The 13,817-nt window shown below is 29.9% G+C and overlaps 1 protein-coding gene across 1 annotated transcript; it reads left to right on the forward strand.

The window, feature by feature from the left end:
* Nucleotides 1-4,530: 4,530 nt before the first annotated feature.
* LOC123292339 (26S proteasome regulatory subunit 4) lies at nt 4,531-8,653 on the forward strand. Its single transcript, XM_044872964.1, has 6 exons — nt 4,531-4,634; nt 4,979-5,279; nt 6,048-6,331; nt 6,748-6,933; nt 7,069-7,476; nt 8,425-8,653. The coding sequence occupies exons 1-6, from the start codon at nt 4,632-4,634 to the stop codon at nt 8,557-8,559; spliced, it is 1,317 nt and encodes a 438-aa protein (XP_044728899.1). The 5' UTR covers nt 4,531-4,631; the 3' UTR covers nt 8,560-8,653.
* Nucleotides 8,654-13,817: the final 5,164 nt, after the last annotated feature.

A 13,817-nucleotide genomic window follows, 5' to 3' on the forward strand; every position in this document is an offset into this window, starting at 1 on the left:
TGTGTGGATTGCATTGAAAACTTACATTTAAAATTTAATATTCTTGTTTCACAAATTTAAATAAATAATTACGATAATTAACATTTGAAAAATAATATTTGTACAATTTGATTTCTTATTTTCACAATTTTTAATGCATTAAGTTTAATTAATTAGTGTTTTTCAATCATTTTAATTTGACAGTTTCTATATCATTAACATGTAAATAATTGCAAATTAGTCATAACAGCCCACTTTATCTCCAAAATTTTTCACTTAAAGCGCTGGCATCGATTTTATTATCCCTACCATGACTACGCACACAACGAATTTGTATTTATTTGTGTTGTTTATAAACATCTGCTTGCTTGCTTGCTTGTTTGCTCATTTATTATTATTATTTGCATGTAACCTACTTTAATTATTCATAATAATATAATAATCACTTAAAAACAAAGCAAAACAACATTTGTACTGTAGCTACTGTACACCCCTGTACGTAGTACATATACAAACTAATAAATATACTATTCAATTAAAACTCATTTAATTGTCTTTAGTTGCCATGTGTATTTGTCTGTACTGAGTTAAAGCCATTCGTAGCTTAAGGTTGTTGAGGCACTATAGATAACGAAACACCGTTAACTTAAAATTTTGAATAAATTGTTCTTAGTTAAGGTAGTACTATCGGTAATAGACTTTGCATTCAGAATTTAATGATACTTGGCATAGTTGTCCATTATTATATCATAATTAACCAGTTAAATTTTTAGATAAAATTTAAATAATAAATTTTTACCGATAGTACTACCTTAAGGTTGTTGAGGCACTATAGATAACGAAACACTGTTAATATAAAATTTGGAATAAATTGTTCTTAGTTAAGAAGACACAATTAAATTGTTAGTTTTAATATAGTTTGTCTCTGTAGCGCTTCAACTACCTTAATTGAGAAGCTGGGTACTCGAGTTAATAAGCCGAAATATATTGAAAATCTTTCGGGCGGCATCAAATGTTCCTTACACCTTCACGAACACTCATCGCCACTAATCACTGCCTTTATTTGAAAATTCTAGGAGTTTCAACCCTCTCCCAAACCACCTTAACAAGAAACAGTCTATGAAATGACTATTGCCTGCGGAATTGTCTCTGAACGGATTTTTTGGTCGCTGATTACAAATTCGGGGTCTAAATTCCACAATACCAAACTCCAGTCTAATGGCATTCGTGCCATTTTTGGCTTAAAAACTCACTTTTGGAGCGATAATTGAAATATTAACATTTTTCTATTAGAATTTCTTCCAAGAGGTTTTATGGTCGCTAATCACGAATTCAGTGCTTAAATTTAATAAACCCTTTACTTCAGTTCGGTTTTATTCGGTACTTCAATTCGAATACCGCACAAAAGTGTGGTATTGTTGAATTTAGACCTCAGATTCGTAACCATCGACCAAAAAAATCGCGAGATAAATATTCGCAAATCAAAATAGCACGGATTTCAGATTGGTGTGTGGTTTTTAGACCCTGGATTCGTGATCAGTGACCCAAAAAAACTCAATGAGAGAAAGTCTCGAATCAAAATGTTTATATTTCAATTATCTCCCAAAAAAGCTTCAATTTTTTAGTCAAAAATGGCACGAATTCCATACTGGGGTGTAGTATTGTTGAATTTAGATGCTGAATTCGTAATCAGCGTCCAAAAATCGTCCTGGGAGAAGTTCTCGTAGAAAAATGTTCATATTTTAATGATCTCCCAAAAAACTGGAGTGTTGGATCCACTCTATAGTCAATTTCAGAGGCAAAATATTCATTTTATACTGTTTTTTTTTACGTGGGTTGGCTCAAATATACCTATTAAGTAGTTACAGCCAATATTTTGATTCCATCAAATTCTTAAGAAAAGAGGGTTTACGGTCATAGCTACCTCAAATGGTACAAATGACATTTATTCCGTCAAAAATGTCTTTCTAAAAAATAATAAAAGAAGAAACGAAAGTTTCAAAATCCCAAAAGTTTTTGATAATTTCGAAAATAAGTGATAAAAAGTAGAAAAATAGAAACAATAGATCCTAAAAAACGCATATTTATGACGAACATTCTTAAGAAAACCGTAAAACGGATGTTTAATTACAAAACAAAGCACTTTAATTAAACTAAACCGATTTAAGTTACATAAACATCCTTTTAAAGTAAACTTATTTTTGTAATATAATTTCTATCATATTTTTAAATTCATTATTTTTCGCTGACCACTTTTATCAAAATTTACAAGGGCAAAAAAAATTGCAAATGAGCATAATTGCCACATCACATTCAAAAAATTTTTGATAATTTAAAATAGGAAGTACTAACAATATGGCCAAAAAAAAATTCCCAAACATTATTACCCTAATTTTTGGATTATGAAACTTTTAAAATAAACAAATATTCCATATGGAAAATTTGGAGAAATGCTTTTAAAATTGATTACATCAAAATCATATGTTTATGAAAATTTTCACTAGATGATTTTCCAAGAATAAAACATAGTTTCAAACAAATTCAAAACACAACAAAAGAAAAAAAATTAATTTTAAAACACACACAAAAGGTGCAATGCACTGAATTAAGGTCACAATTATTTTAGCCTTGGATACAAATTTACAAAAAAAAAATATAATTTAAAAAAATAATAATAAAATTGCATACCTGTTTTTCAAAATGAAAATGAATGTGAAAAATTATATAAAAATAAAATGAAAATATTGAAAAAAATTCATCAATTGCCAACTCACTCTCTTGTTTACAACACACAAAAATATACACTAGTTTTTTTGGATTAGACTGTGACAATCTAGAGCAATCTTAAAGGCAACTAAACTCGTTGCGTCAGTATAATAACACCCATTCTAAACACACAAACAATATTACAAATACAATAATATATAAAACTTTGGTTGATTACAGAGCAGATTTTAAAATAAAAATATATAATATGATTTTTTGGAGAAAAACTTTTTTAATAACGCAAAATATGGATTACTTTTATTTTTAATTACCTTCAAATTGTGACAGCACAATTCTTAACTTTATTTTTATATTTTATTTAAACTATTTTTTTGTTTAACTAGAAGTATGAAAAATATGAATAAAAAATAAAAAACGAAAGAAGCACTTAACAAAGACGTAGCTGCAAAGCCAATGACAAAAACTAAATACTTACTACATATGTTAAATGAATACCAACATTTAGAATTATTTTGTTACTAGACGATTCTTGTTTAGGGTAAACTTCATGCTACCAATAATCTATTTGAGCGACATCTTTTGTTTGAAAATATACTTTTACACTGGCTACAAAAAGTAACTTAAATTAATATCATTCGAAATTTATTATTTAACAAAGCGTTTATGAAATAAATTTAAAATTGTTAAACTTAAAAACTGTATAAAACTTTTACTAGAGTCATTTGTCCGAAAACGCTTTGTTGAAGAAAAAAACTGGGAAGATTAAAAAAATTTTTTAACAAAAAGAAAACTGGCTTCAATAGAAAAACTTTTCCAAAATAAATTAATAGGCACTAAAAATTAAATAAATAACGATAATATAATGTAGTTATAATTATTGTTATTTTTGGAGTCGGTGTCATCCAAGGAAACAACTCTGACAGAACAGTTTGCTACATTAGCTTAGCTGACACCGACTCCAAAAATAACAATAATTTTTTAACTATATTATATTATCGTTATTTTTTTACTTTTTAGTGCATATTAATTTGTTTTGGAAAAGTTTTTCTATTGAAGTCGGTTTTCTTCTTGTTAAAAGATTTTTTTATTTTGTGATCTTTAGTGAATCTGAAGTACACTAACTAATTTGTCATTAAAAAAAGAATCATCGAAATCGGTTGTCATGATATTGAGTTATTCGTTCTTTTGCCGTTTATACTTAATGCAAATTTAAAACTTTTATGATTTTCTCATGAATGCTGTTTTCAGAACTGGACCAAAATAAAATGGGACCACATGGAAAGTACCAGCTTTCAAATAGATAAAGAATCATCAAAATCGGTTCACCCAGTCCAAAGTTCTGAGGTAACAAACTCTTCTCCTCCTCCTTTTTTGTTTGAAGTCGGTTAAAAATAGGACATCCCATATAATTTATATTTATTAGATTTAGTCTAAAGTTTGTAGCGCTTAGAAATATTGACCGAAGAAATCAAACTTTTGTACAGATATGCATAATTCATAATTTGGTGCGAATTTTTGTTTATTCGCTCCTATTGTGCGAGACAAAGAAATTTGAAGAATAAAATGGCTGCAGCTCTGAAAGTGAATTACCTCCAATTGTATCATCTCTTTTTTAAGCTCTCCGATTTCTACTCGCTAACGTCAATTTTTGGCCTACAAGGCCAATAAAATTGAAATGGTAGAACTTTCCATGTATTTAAAAATAAAACTATTCAATAACGCCAATAATGCCATGGATCCGACGATAATACTTTTTAAGAGCATTGTACAAAAAATCACACTTAATGCAATGAACAGAGCTACACAATTTTAAAACATTTAGTACCAATATCGACAAAAAATATATATCTGTTAATATAATATTATTGGGTAGATGACTTGTTCATTTTGAGTTTATTGTCAAAGAACGTTTTTCCGAAAAGAAAATGGTATGTGTTTTTCTATTTATTTTCTGATCAATAAAAAATCATTTATTGCATTTGTAAATTTTAAAATGATGTCTACCGTTTTATTTATTGTGTAATAATTAGAATATTTTATAATTTCATTAAAAAATTTGTATATTTTTGATTAAAAAAATGTTTTACTTACATTTTAAATGAATTAATAGTGCACTGTAATAGCTCAAAATTATTCCACAATTTTTCCATAATAATATAATCCCATAAAATTTTCTTAACTTTGTAAATTGATCACTGTTGATTTTTTTTTTGTTCAAAACAAACATCAAAGTTTGGCCTTCTAAATATTAATTAAGGGTATGTTATTTTAGGGTCAAAACCAGTCAGGTGCTGGAGGAAGTGATAAAAAAGATGATAAAGATAAGAAAAAGAAATATGAACCACCAATACCAACACGGGTAGGTAAAAAGAAGCGACGTACAAAAGGACCTGACACAGCTTTAAAATTACCGGCTGTAACGCCACATACAAGATGTCGATTGAAGTTGCTCAAATTAGAACGAATTAAGGATTATTTATTAATGGAAGAGGAATTTATTAGAAATCAAGAACGATTGAAACCACAAGAAGAGAAAAATGAGGAAGAACGCTCAAAAGTTGATGACTTAAGAGGTAATGTCAAGCTTAAAATTAACCCTAAAATTATTTCTATTATTATATTCAGGCATTTGAGGTAGAAATTTTAATAGTGTAACACGAATTTTTACGGGCCCAGGCGTAAACTGTTCGTATGAGGGTGTTGAAAAAAATTCAGTTTGCTCAGAAAGTGTGTTCTTTAAATTTTTTATAGTATGGTATGGTATGGAGGTTAGCGGGCCATGGCCGAGCATCGCGCCTCGAAGCAATGGTTCAGAGCACCTAGCCAAATAGACCCTTGTACTCTATCCCCGCTACGCTTTTCAGTGGCTATTATAACCAACTGATGTACTGAAACCCAGGATTTGCCTAGCGCTGAGTTTCCTAATTTCTTCTGGTTCGACTATGGCCGGACCAAACCATTTCCTTCGCTGCTGTATGAGCGCCGGGCAGTAACAGAGAAAGTGGATCGATGTTTCTTCTGAATTTTCTCCTCATCTGTCACACGCGGGAGATTGTCTTTTTCCAATCTGATGTTGGAAGTTGTTCAGGTTATCATGCCTTGTGAGTAACTCTACGATGACTCTAATATCAGCTCTGTTTAGTTTCAAGATCTCCTCAGCTCTGATACCGAGCGAGTTTCCTTCACCCAACAGGCTTTTGGCGATTCACTCTCCCTCCCGTTTTTTAGATGCAAGCGTTCAAAAAATATTTGATTTCAACTCAATTGCATCTGAATAATTGGTTCACCCTGTTTTTGATTTCATTGAAAATTATTCTTAGAAAATCGTAAACATGTTTCAGGTACACCGATGTCCGTGGGAACACTTGAAGAAATAATCGATGATAATCATGCGATTGTATCGACATCGGTTGGAAGCGAACATTATGTAAGCATTCTATCGTTTGTGGATAAAGATCAATTGGAACCGGGTTGTTCTGTACTATTAAATCATAAAGTACATGCTGTTGTGGGAGTTTTAGGAGATGACACTGATCCAATGGTTACTGTTATGAAATTGGAAAAAGCTCCACAAGAAACGTACGCCGATATTGGTGGACTCGATACACAAATTCAAGAAATTAAGGTAATCTATTATTTTAGAATTTATCCAGATTTCTATATTGGATCAGTTACAGTGCACGTCAAATCATATTCCATTTAGTGGGAATCATCTAATTAGTCCATTTTTGGTTTTCCGTCCGTCCGTCTGTGAACACGATAACTCAAAAACGAAAAAAGATATCAAACTAAAATTTTTACAGCGCTCCCGGGACATAAAAAGTGAGGTCGAGTCCTTAAATGGGCAACATACGTCAATTGGGTCTGCCGGGGTCGGTCGAAATATTATAAACAAAATTCTAAAAAAATACCTGATTTGATGCAGTGTTCACGTCCTCTTCATGTTTAATTTGACTGAATTATAAAGATGCTCCAAAGAAAACGACGTGCTTCATAAACCTAAACATTTTTCAGGCAGTTAAATGATAATTTTTTTTGTAGGAATCCGTAGAGTTACCATTAACTCATCCAGAATATTACGAAGAAATGGGTATTAAACCACCTAAAGGTGTCATTCTATATGGACCACCAGGAACTGGAAAAACTTTACTTGCAAAAGCTGTTGCCAATCAAACTTCTGCCACATTTTTACGTGTTGTTGGCTCAGAATTAATCCAAAAATATTTGGTAAGTTAGATTTTTAACACTTCTAAAAAAAAAATACAAAAATTGGAATTATTTTGCAATTTCTTAGAAATTTTTGTTTAGTATCCAAATAAACTGAATTTCCGTGATTATAATATTATTTTATTAACATTTTAGGGCGATGGACCAAAATTAGTGCGAGAATTATTCCGTGTTGCGGAAGAACATGCTCCATCTATAGTATTCATCGATGAAATTGATGCTGTGGGTACGAAACGTTACGATTCGAACAGTGGCGGTGAACGTGAAATTCAACGTACTATGTTAGAGCTATTAAATCAATTGGATGGTTTTGATTCACGGGGTGATGTTAAAGTTGTAATGGCTACGAATCGTATTGAAACATTAGATCCAGCCTTGATACGACCTGGACGTATTGATCGTAAAATTGAATTTCCATTACCTGATGAGAAGACTAAACGTCGTATATTTGGTATTCATACAGCTCGAATGACACTCGCTGAAGATGTTGTATTACAAGATTTAATTATGGCTAAAGATGATTTATCTGGTGCTGATATTAAGGTTGGTATTCATTTTTTATAAGGCTAAGAGACCCAGGGCTAGTATTTATTAGTTATTTTAGAATGACTCGAATTTTGGTAGTTTATTCTCGATTTTATTTTAAAGTTGTTACGAAAACATAAGAGAGTCTCATTGTCCCTATCACTTTGTCCCATGCAAAATGCATGGAACGAAACTGCCAACTTTAAATAAACAAATTTTTTTAATTTTAATTTGATGATAGTATATACAGTGTGTCCCCGGATAGAGGTAACTATACTTGTAAATTTTCTTATTTTGCATTTTAAGAAAAAAAGTCATTCTTTTTAAGAAGTTTTGCTTATTCAGAAAAGTATGTAGGAATATTTAAAACTTCTTAATAATGTACGGGGTAGCCAAAAATTTGGTATCAATCCTATACAAGGCCATAGCGAATAATAAAATAACTAAAACAAAAGTTGCAGACTTTGATGGGATTTATTAAATATTTTAGGGAAACTGAACGGTGGTAATATTCTTTAAAATATTAGTTTGTTGTCAAAAGCGTAACTCTCCTTCACTGGAACAACTTAAAAAGATTACCATTTTCACACGCTTTTCCAGTGCTATGTGTGTTATCTCATGTTAGGCGCGGTAAATTTTCTTTAAATTTTAAAAGCGTGACCCCAACTTAAATTAAAAGTTTTGTAGATTACTTAACATTTTGCTTGCGTGACCCAACTACCTTAAAAGAATATTTTTTAATTATTAGATTCTATATTTATACTTGAGTTATTTTACCAAGGCCAATATTTAAAAAACAAAGTACGTTTTTATAACACCCAATTTAATTTAAATGGTTCGATCTTTGAATTTTGATTGAAAATAACTTACATTTACCAAAAAAAAAATATAAATTCGATAAAGTTCAGAAAGTTGGCCTCGATAAAAAGTTGAAGTTGACAATGTGATAAATCTTTTTTTTTTTAGGCAATTTGTACTGAGGCTGGTTTAATGGCGTTGCGTGAGCGTAGAATGAAAGTAACAAATGAAGATTTCAAGAAATCAAAAGAAAGTGTGTTGTATCGAAAGAAAGAAGGCACTCCTGAAGGATTATACTTATAAAAAATTTATTTTTAAATTAATATTTTACAATTTATCGTTTGTATAAATTGATGTTTCTAACATGAAATTCAAATAAATAAATGCTTTTTTCTAAGATTTCTAATTTATTTCTTAAAGTAGCGAATACACTAAATAGTACAAGATGAGGATTTTCATTTAAAAAAAAAATTAACTTGCCCGGATTTTCAACGCGTTAATATCGAAAAAAACTCCATTTCCTTCGGAAAAAATAGTCGAAAAAATACTTTGGAAAAAATCGAATTGTAGGAGGTTATTTTAAGAAGAAAACGAAAAGCAGGTTCTTTTCAAAAGAAAGAAAGACGGGAAAGCAATTTAATAAAAAATTGGAGATTATAGTGCTAGAAAGGAAAAAATGAGACTAGCTGAAGTCAAATCAGATGGAAATTTTGCGAGAAAACACGGTTTTGTGACTCGAAGGATATCATATGTTTTATTAAATTTAGAAACACAAAATACTGATTTTTTCGTTTTTCTCAGTGTTCCCGCATTTAACAAGAATAAGTAATAGTTTAAATTAATAACAACCGCGTCTCATTTTACTCACATTCACCTGGAAAGAGCTGATAATATTCCAAGGGCTGAAAAAGAGCCTCCCGGAAATAGCAGTGTTCCCTGCATGGTTAATCCGACCCTGATTGTTAGCGTGGGAATAATTCATTATTGTGTAACGGAAGTAGTAAATATAATTTACAAATCTGAAATTTGGTAATAAACGTCAAATGGCCATCATATCATATTCTGATTATTATCTCAACTGCAAATAAATATTTTGGCGAAACTGTGTCATGGCTATCATACACTTTTTTTTTTTCGTCCGGAAGTTTAAATAATATTTAAAGAATATTAGTCTTCCATAACGGAAGTTTAAAATTTAGTGCGTGTTGATAAGAACACTTGATGGTTCTTGAAGAATGCAATGCCAAGGATTCCAAAAATGTGTCACATGCTTGGCGTGTAATTTTAAATAGTTATAAAAGAACAACATTCCATAAGAGTGCAAGGAGTAATTCGATTTCATCCGGCGCGGACGGATGAGTTGACTAATAGGTAAAGGTGACCCCAAATGTGTTTTCTAACTTTAAAAAGAAATGAAAAACAATCGACTGAATTAATTGTTAAAATATCATGTTTAGACAGCAGTAGGGTAAAAATGTTTCACCGGAAGAGCGTTGTACCGTGGACTATTAGCACGCTCTTCATTAACTTTAGTCGAAGCATATGGATCATTAATAATTAACTCCTAAAAAAAAGTGTAGAATGATTAATTGCTAAAATTTAATTTCATTGACCATTCAAAGTTTATTTGATGTCCACCGTTTTTACATAAGGGGACAAAAACGTTCAAATAATTGAAAATCATATCTTTAATAATTAATCATAAAACGACAGATAATATTTATTTATTTTAACATATAAATAATTACTATGGAAATGAATGGTCAAATAAACCTGGCTCAATTCATTTCGAAAAGTGAAATGGTAAAATAATTAGGTAATTTAAAACAAAAATTCAAAAGAACAAAGTCAACTCAAAAGATTTCAATTTAAATTAAAAGATTTTCAAAAATTTGTCCCAAAAAATGATAGCTCTCCAAGTATCCTTTTCATCTCATCTGATGTCCTTGACTATCACTTTGATATTGATTTAAGAAGGAGTGTTATAAGTTTAAAGTGTTTATCTGTGCGTCTGTGTGTTTTTCAGTGGCATCGTAGCCCCTAAACAGTCGAACCGACTCGATTGAGAACATTTTATAGCAAAGTTTCCAAAAATCGGTTTACAAGAAATAAATCGCATTTGTCGGGGGTTTTTTAAATTTTGTAAATTTCATTTGTGTAAAAGAAAACATTTGGTTCAAAATCCCAATTAAATTCATGTATTCATTTGAGCATTAAATTTTAAACAGTTTAATATGAACGTCATCTTAGAAAAAGAATTTTATGACTAAACTATGAATATTTATGATGGATTTACCCAAAATGAACTAGCTCCATATACTGTACTTATAACGCGCTACGGTTGGCGGCTCTAAACGGAATTTTAAAAAAAATAAAGATAATTTTGTGGGAAATACGACACTATTTATTAATAATTAAGTTAAATTATTTTAAAATAAGTCACTTATTAAGCATGTGACGTAGGTGATTTCCTTGATAAAATATACAAACGCATAAATATGTGATTTGTTCTTGTTCTAAGATTTCCATTTCAATGGGCACAAAGAAAAATAATCTTATATTTTTAAAAGAGCACCTACAGGCAGTGGAGTAGCTCGCCTTGGAGGGGCCCTATATCAAAATTAGTTGGGGGGCCCTATTGAGCTTTGGACCTCCTTCAGTTTTAAAATAAGTTATTTTACAATAGGATCATAATTAGATATAAATCTCTCTAAACTGTAATTTTACTATTGATATCACTTCAATGGTAAATATCGATGGTATTTTCTTGTAACCATATATTATAAGATAGGGATGCATTAATATGCTGCTGTGAGTTTACATGGTCGAATATGCATTGTGTAAATTATTAGCCTGGGGGCCCCTGTAGCCCGGGGGCCCCGTATCATTGATACGGCGGTAGCTACGCCCCTGCATATAGGGATGTTCACGATATACGACACGAAAGATTACTACTAAATGGCTTGATTTTAACAAAAATTTTTTTTTAATAGTAGATGGATAGTTGGCTGTACATTTTAAAATTATTTTCGTATAATTTTTTAAGTTTTGACCTATATCTTGCGTTCTATTCATTCAAATTTGATTATTTTGATATCGTTAGACTGGTCTGCGTTTTATCTTCAATCCAAGTACACGCTACATTGATAGAAAAAAGTTATTCGTGTTCAAAATCAAAAAATGTGTGACACCTCAGTCGTGTTATATATACGCGACTGTGACTATCTAAGAGTGACTATCTCTCTTTACTAACATGACGTAAAAAAAAAACAAACGATTTCATAATCAAAACTGTCTATACATGGTATTTCAACAAATAATTCAATTAATTGGTTATCACTTGTTAAAAAAATTTTTGATTCTTTTTTTAAAACAATAAAATTTCATTTTAGTGCTGATAATTTGAAATTCTAAATCAAAAACAATGAAAATATATATTTAAAAGAATTTTATTAATTGTATTATACTTTATACCGTCTTAAAATTAAATAAATTTGGGGTAAAAAACAAAACTAAAATATTACAAAATTATTATTAATATTGTATATTTTTATCTATATACAAGAAAAATATATTGTTAAATCTTTTAAAAAAGAAACCTTACAAAACTGAATTAAGTCTGATGATTCACCTTATATTGATAAATTTTTTAGGTAATTTTTTTAGGTATTTTTTAGAAAGAGAATAAAGTTATTTATCATTGTTAATGTAACAATAAGATAATTTTGGGCAAAATTTTCATTGATCCAAAAAGATTTTCAAAATTTGTTGCTAAAAAAACTATCAACTTTAAAATCGAAAAAGAAAAAAAGCTATAAAAAATTTTAAAAATGACTATTTTCGCTCTTTTTTTAAGTTCTCGGCACCTACGCATCCAAATCAGACTTACCAGACGTCAATCGATAGTTTTTTTTTTTGTGATCTATAATTTTCCCATTTAATTTTTGTACCCTTTTTTGTCTTTTAAACATAAAAACTATGTTTCTTGGCTTGTTTTCTTTGATATCAGAGTATTTTTTGTTTTCTGATAGCAATCTTGTCAAATTTAACATCCGTAGATTAATTGCATTATAAGTTGAAGCGCGTGGTAAACAATTTGCAAATTTTTAACTGGTATTTAGTACACAATAAAATATATTTACATCCAATAATAATAATTAAAACAATCCATTGTGGATATGACCGTTAGGAATCGGACCAATAATTTCTTCGTCATAAAGTTAAAAAATTTGATTTTCTTGACAACATAGGCAAATTTAATCCGATCTTATTGGATTTTTTTTTTAAACCCACTATTTTTGGGTAATTCTTTTCAGCTGTGATGTCAATTTTACCCTAGCTATCACCTATGTACTTAATTCCGGGACCATGACACCACATTCTTGAAACCTATTAGAGCTAGGTTAATTTTGATCTCAAATTTGAAAAGTATGGCCCAAATTTAGTAGGATTACATACTTGGTTTATCAAAATTGGATAAAATTTGAATGTGATAGAGCAAAATTAAATTTTTTGGATTTTGATGACGTCATAAAGTTAAAAAATTTAATTCTTTTGATAACACAGGCAAATTTAATCCGATCTTATTGGAATTTTTTTTGAAACCCACTAATTTTGGGTCATTCTTTTCAGCTGTGATGTCAGTTTTACCCTAGCTATCACCTATGAACTTAATTCCGGGACCATGACACCACATTCTTAAAACCTATTAGAGCTAAGTTAATTTTGATCTCAAATTTGAAAAGTATGACCAAAATTTAGTAGGATTACATACTTGGTTTATCCAAATTGGATAAAATTTAGATGTGATAGAGCAAAATTAAATTTTTTGGATTTTGATGACGTCATAAAGTTAAAAAATTTGATTTTTTTGACAACATAGGCAAATTTAATCCGATCTTATTGGAATTTTTTTTGAAACCCACTAATTTTGGGTCATTCTTTTCAGCTGTGATGTCAATTTTTCGCTAGCTATCACTTATGTGCCTAATTCCGGGATTAACCCTCTCTGCGGCGCTGAAAAAATGTATTAAAAAAGTTTTATTGAAATCCCCAGCATTATTCAATCCTTGCATATCAATCTCCAATATTTATATCTCTTTAAAATATAAAACTTTTTTAATTTCACTTTTCGGGATGAAACCAATCAACTTTCTACCAATAAGTGAATAATTAAAAAAAGCGATGTACACGGTTTGTGCGCTGTCTTATACACCACACCATACGCAGGTATTTAAATACATATGGATATAATTAAATAATACCACGGCTCTCTTATAGCTATTTCTTTTATATAAAATGAATTGTCAGCAAAAATTTTTATTCAGTTTAGCGGTTCAGAGCTAGTCTGCAAGACAATATAATACAACCATCATACATAGGACAAGACACACGAACAGACATCAAAACATATTCTTTTTTAATTTAATATTAATCACATTTAATATTGAATTAAATCTTTTACATATAAGCATGTTTGATTGATTTTAAATGATCGATTGATGTTTGAGTTTTTGTTTTGTTGATTAATTTAATTTAAAAATATATCAAAAAAATGCATT

This window comes from Chrysoperla carnea, chromosome 2, assembly GCF_905475395.1.
Source record: "Chrysoperla carnea chromosome 2, inChrCarn1.1, whole genome shotgun sequence".
NCBI lineage: Eukaryota > Metazoa > Arthropoda > Insecta > Neuroptera > Chrysopidae > Chrysoperla > Chrysoperla carnea.